This window comes from Stomoxys calcitrans, chromosome 2 (genome assembly GCF_963082655.1).
Source record: "Stomoxys calcitrans chromosome 2, idStoCalc2.1, whole genome shotgun sequence".
In the NCBI taxonomy this organism is placed as follows: Eukaryota; Metazoa; Arthropoda; class Insecta; order Diptera; family Muscidae; genus Stomoxys; species Stomoxys calcitrans.
Genome location: NC_081553.1, coordinates 165,508,701 through 165,514,688, shown reverse-complemented (window position 1 = coordinate 165,514,688; position 5,988 = coordinate 165,508,701). Strand labels below are relative to the sequence as shown.

General features: G+C 39.3%; 1 protein-coding gene across 1 annotated transcript; it reads right to left on the bottom strand.

The window, feature by feature from the left end:
* Positions 1-2,715: 2,715 nt before the first annotated feature.
* Positions 2,716-5,988, bottom strand: LOC106085819 (protein lap1). The gene has a single exon (XM_013250242.2). It carries the CDS (start codon positions 5,751-5,753, stop codon positions 2,958-2,960), a length of 2,796 nt encoding a protein of 931 aa, XP_013105696.2. The 5' UTR covers positions 5,754-5,988; the 3' UTR covers positions 2,716-2,957.

Below are 5,988 nucleotides of genomic sequence, written 5' to 3'. Positions count from 1 at the left end.
TCACAATAGTTTTTCATTCAATGGACGATTGTTGTGGTCCTTGCCCTTTTAATCATTGGCTGCTCTGATAAATTATTGGGTTGCCCAAAAAGTAATTGCAAATTTTTCGGTCGGCCAAATGAAGTTGATGATGATCAAATCAAAGCATTAATCGAATTGGATCGTCATGTAACTGAGCGTGAGATAGGAGAGAAGTTAAATATACCAAAATCAACCGTTCATTATCACATAAAAAGTCTTGGACTGGTGAAAAAGCTTGATATTTGGGTACCACATGTATTGAAAGAAATTCATTTAACAAACCGAATCAACGCTTGTGATATGCACCTTAAACGCAATGAATTCGATCCGTTTTTAAAACGAATCATAACCGGAGATGAAAAATGTATTGTTTACAACAACGTTAGTCGAAAACGATCATGGTCCAAGCATGGTGAACCAGCTCAAACCACTTCAAAGGCTGTTATCCACCAAAAGAAGGTTATGCTGTCTGTTTGGTGGGATTGGAAGGGTGCGGTATATTTTGAGCTGCTTCCAAGGAACCAAACGATTAATTCGGATGTTTACTGTCAACAATTGGGCAAATTGAATACAGCCATCAAGGAGAAGCGACCAGAATTGGTCAATCGTAAAGGTGTCATATTCCACCAGGACAACGCTAGACCGCACACATCTTTGGTCACTCGCCAAAAACTGAGTGAGCTTGGCTGGGAACTTTTGATGCATCCACCATATAGCCCTGACCTTGCACCATCAGACTACCATTTATTTCGACCTTTGCAGAACTCCTTAAATGGTAAAACTTTCGGCAATGATGAGGCTATAAAATCGCACTTGGTTCAGTTTTTTGCAGATAAAGGCCAGAAGTTCTATGAGCGTGGAATACTAAATTTGCCAGGAAGATGGCAAAAGGTTATCGAACAAAATGCCAATTATATATTTGATTAAAGTTCATTCTAAGTTTTATTAAAAATGCATTTACTTTCTTTTAAAAAATCCGCAATTACTTTTTGAGCAACCCAATACATTGTAAGTAGATAGGATGTATCGAATACATAAAAACAAAGTGCATGCGGTACTATGGCATATAGGTTAGGTTAGGGAGGCAGTATATGTTCCCAACAGACTCACTTAGACTTCCTGAAGTATATCTCTTAGAGTGCTGGGAAACTTCCCCTAACCGCAATTGCCACGTCATCAGACCACTTTTTCATCTTTTTTTTCCAGATACAATAATATATTGTTAATGGCTACACCTCCTTGAGGTGCTCCTCTGCTGACCTATCTTTTTAGATCCACCGATCCCAAACCTGCCGTAATGCATCTTTTAGTAAGTAAGTTATTAAAAAACTTTCTTAAGGTAGAGTTAATGTCTAGAAACTCCAACACCTTCATGATTGACGTCGGTTTTACATTATTGAAAGCATTTTCAATGTCAAGAAATGCTACCATTGTATATTCATTGACAGAGGGAGAACCCTTTATGTAACCGTAGGTCGTGAAGGGCAGTTTTAGTGGATTTGCCTTTACTATATGCATGATGCTGCCGATACAAGCGATCTCCAGGGATCTTTACCCTAAGATATGTTTCTATCAACCTCTCAAGAGTCTTCAGCATAAAGGATGGAAGACAAAAAGGACCAAAAATTTTTCAGCTTCGTGTGGTAAGGTTTTCCTGCTTTCGGAATCAAAATGACCTTTGGGTTCCTCCATCCCACAGGTAAATATGACATGCTGATACAATGAATGAAATGAAGAATATCGGGGATTAAAGATTTTTTTACTATTTTCTCTAATAACTCCCCGCCTGGATACTAGAAAATCTAATAGTATAAAACCTCTACTATAAATAAAAAAAGTTATTTTTTTTGTTGTTTCTAGCCAAGAGGAGAGTCGAGCTATTAGGCCATTAGAATGAATATAACCCATATTCATAAACGAAGAAATTCCTCTGGGGGTGGAATAGATGAAGCCCCCCAGAATTTTTAAAATTACTTCTTTTTTGACTAAATTTGCTAATTTTATTGATTATTGCCTTTCGTAGAATTTTTAATTATTTTTTTTATTAGGTTTAGCCACCAAATAAACCATTCGTTTAATGTAACTAGTTGAGGGCCTATAAGTCCAATTTTTTCTCCTATTTGCATTTAATTCATTACATTAACTACACTTAGGTTACCAACACTCACACCAAAGCAAAATAGGTCAAAAAATATATATGTACATATAAACCTATGCCCCCCATTTGACTCCTTAGTCGTTAAGGCTCAGCAATTACCATCCGATTTGGTTGAAATTTGATACGTGAAAAACCATACCAAACTTCATCCAGTTACGTCCATAGATATAACCCCCATAGAAACAGATCCAACGATATGACTTCAATTTTAAGTAAATTTTACCGTAATTTGGTTCGTTCCGACTAGGTTGTAAGTAGGAGGAAATCCCTTAACATTTAAATAAATATTGAATAGGGCAGCACATACTGTTGTTATCGCTTCCCCTTGTTAAGTTTAAGTAAAGGATCTATGGCTATGGTAAGTCTTAGTTACGTCAAAGGGTCTACACGACACAATTAGCTACTAAACGTTCCCTTGCGTTTATGAAACTGTTAGGGCAACTTTTATATCGTATGGTTCTTCTGATTTTCTAATAAATCTTATTGGATGTTTTCTTTTTTTTTTATTAATATTTATTATATTAAATTTTTTTTGTTCTTGTTGTTGTTGTAATGTAACACTAGGTGTCTCAGACTTATTTTTGCACATGATTAAAATTGTAGAGATGACGCCGTTCATAGGTTGTCAATCCTCTTATTGCAATGCGCGGTGTTGCAACTATTCACTCTTCTATGGCTACTGAATAGCTCTCCTATTAGCTGCATTAGTAATTCACCCATGAGTTATGAAGTTTTAGAAAGAGATAGAGAGCAGACAGAAGAAATGCTAGCTTTGGGTTTATCTACGCGATAGCATGATGCTTATAATATTTCCAGTATTATTTAATAGTCGGCGAGCTTCGCTTATGGTAATACTAGTAAAATCATTTCCATCCACATCGAGCAATTTGTCATACAAGCACAGTAGACGCGAAGCTTCCGTGTCCGGCGTGGTCGATATGACGTAGATGCCTTCTTTGTTGGGCAGTATATCTATGTCGAAACCTCTTTGGTTTTCCCATTTCAAAGAGATTTGTTTAACGGTTGGATTTTTGTGCGCCCCAAAAAGCCATGGGGATTTACTTTTGAGAGTGTTACTGTTGTTCTTGGCTGTCATTGGTGCAGCCTTAGCATTGTCCATTGGATTATTGTTTTCCTTTTGAACAGTTGAATCGCGTTCATGTACCTCTTCGTCTGTCTGGTGGTTATTTTGTTCTTTTAGAGAATTCTGTGTCACTGTAACTGGGTTGTCATCGTCATAGGTAATATGGGCAGTTTTTAAGTTATTCTGGTAGTCGGTTTCCTTTGCTAACGGTTGAATCATTTGGTATATGGCATGGGAATGTACGTTGATATTATCAGTTTTTGAATAGGCATGTTGTTGTTGCTTTTGTCGTATTACCTCATAATTTGTCAAATCTTCTGGTGTCTTTTTGGTAAAACTTCTAGCAATATGATAAGGTGGAGGATCCAACAAGCCATTGCCATTGGTAGGTTCTAAAGTCATTTGTTCCACCATAGGAGTTATGTTGGAATGATAATAGATTTGTTCTGGTGTTTGGGATTGTAACTGGTTGTGCTCGGCATGTTGGTAATAGTATTCCTGTTGGGAGTGTGTGGATTGTGGCACTTGTTGGTATATCGGTCCATTGTAGGTTGGTAAATTGTAACCATTTTCATAATAGATATTCCCATTCGGTATTGCTAAGCTATTACGTTGCTCACTTTCAGCCACTGGCACTTGCTGCCAATTGGCATTCGAAGCATGTGCTTGAAAAATGTGATGGGCCGAGTCTGCAGCGGCATGGTGCAAAGCATAATTGGTAACGTATGTGGCAGACTGACTGCTTGGCACAAATTCAACAAATTCTTGCTGATCATCCGCCATCGCTATAGCTTCCTCTCCTCCGACTTCAGCCTGAAATTGTTCTTCGAAGGGCTTATGTTGATTGCGTCGTAGATATTTTGCCATGAGCCGTAGCTCCTTTGGATATGGCGTTGGTGATCGCATTAGAAAATCCTTAGGTCCTGCAGGTACAAAGTTAACATTATCTCTTGTCTGTGTCGTACCACTGCCACCATACGCATTGTTTGAGGGAATAGGAAGAGAGGATGTGGTTGGCTGTATATTGTTATCACTGGTCTTCCCCGTAGTCTGGCCTAACGTGGGCGAAGTTTGATTTGTATTGAGTATTGTGGTCTCCTCGGCAAAGCATATGCGGCGAGTGGGACTTACACAGTTATTGGCTGGTGTGATAGGCGCCTGCCGCCTTATGCTGTTGTACAATTCTTCTGTCTCATCACTATTCCGAGGGGTTTGTTTAGAACCCAGTTGAGGCAACATAAAGCAGGTCAAATGTGTTTTCTTTGTGGCATCCACATATTGCAAGGGGACTAACGGCTGGGCTTGATTGTTGCTTATCCATAGCGATGTTAAGTTAACCAAACTAAATACCGACACTGGTAACGTGGCTATATGATTTTGTACAATATTTAATACTTTCAGCTGCCGCAAGTGGCCAATATTGCTAGGCAATTCCGTGATTTTATTGCGGCTCACACTTAAAACGCTGAGATTGGAACAGGAGCATATCTCCTCGGGCAGTTGACGGAGATCATTGTCATCGGCAAACAAGTATCTTAATTTCCTCAGCATGCCTATGGTGCTGGGCAAACGTTTAACTTTGTTGTGGCTTATAACCAACTCTTCGAGATTATGCAAATTTGATATACTATCGGGTAGTTCGGTGAGCTCATTAGACTCACACTTAAAAGTAACAAGGGATTTTAGCATGCCTATGCTAAAAGGGAATGTGGAAAGGTCGTTGGTGGATATAGAGATCACCTCTAAATTGTGCCAACTGCTAATCTCATTTGGAAGGGAGCTTATGAAATTCCCATTCGCCTCAAAGTGTTGCAGCTCCCGCAGCTTGCCCACCATTGGTGGTATGACACGGATTTGATTGAAATCAAACCAGAACTCACGTAATTGCTTCAGCTCAAAAATGACTTCCGGTAACTTGGTGAATTCATTTCCGCCAATGTCCAGCCTTTGCAAATTAACTAAGCGCTGCATGGACTTCGGCAGCGAAACCAAACTATTAAGCCGCAATTCCACAATTCGCAGATTCACCAAGCGACCAAAGTTGGCCGGCAGGAATTCCATATAGGTCTCGTTCAACAACAGCTCCTGCAGAGATATTAAGGACGTAATTGCATCAGGAAGGCGTTGTAATGTATTACAACTAAGATCCAAGTGCGTCAAATGCTTGCAGGACTTAATACTTTCGGGAACACTGGAGATATAGTTGCGATTTAAATTCAATTGCTGGAGCTGGCGCAGAGTGCCCACCGCCTCGGGTATGTTTTCTATATTGTTGTTGTTGGCATTTAGAATCTTCAGCCCCAGACAATAGAAGAGCTGGGGCGGGAGGTTGTTTATACGGGTGGACGTTAAGTTCAGCTCTTCCAAAGTTCGTTCATGCTGCCAAACCAAAGGGAACATATCGGTGAGTACAGTATTGCTGTAATCTAGCTTTGTTATGACCTCCTCGTTCTTGAATTGCAGACAAGGAAAGCATTTCGATAAAGGCATTTTGTTGCAGGATTAGTTTACATTAACATGGGGAAGAGATAGTATGAGTTGTAGTAGTATGAGAACACAGATCGTATCACACAGAAGGCACAGTGAAATAAATGCTCATTAACATCAAATGCACATGAAGCGTGGGTTTGTTCCAATATTAAGAACTACGAGTATATTGATTTTTGTCCACTTTTTTCCATTGTTTATTTATGAATAATGATGGTATAGGGATCCTAAAAGTCGA

Coding starts and splice junctions, on each gene's coding strand:
- LOC106085819 (XM_013250242.2), bottom strand. CDS start 5,753: ATGCCTTTATCGAAATGCTTTCCTTGTCTGCAATTCAAGAACGAGGAG.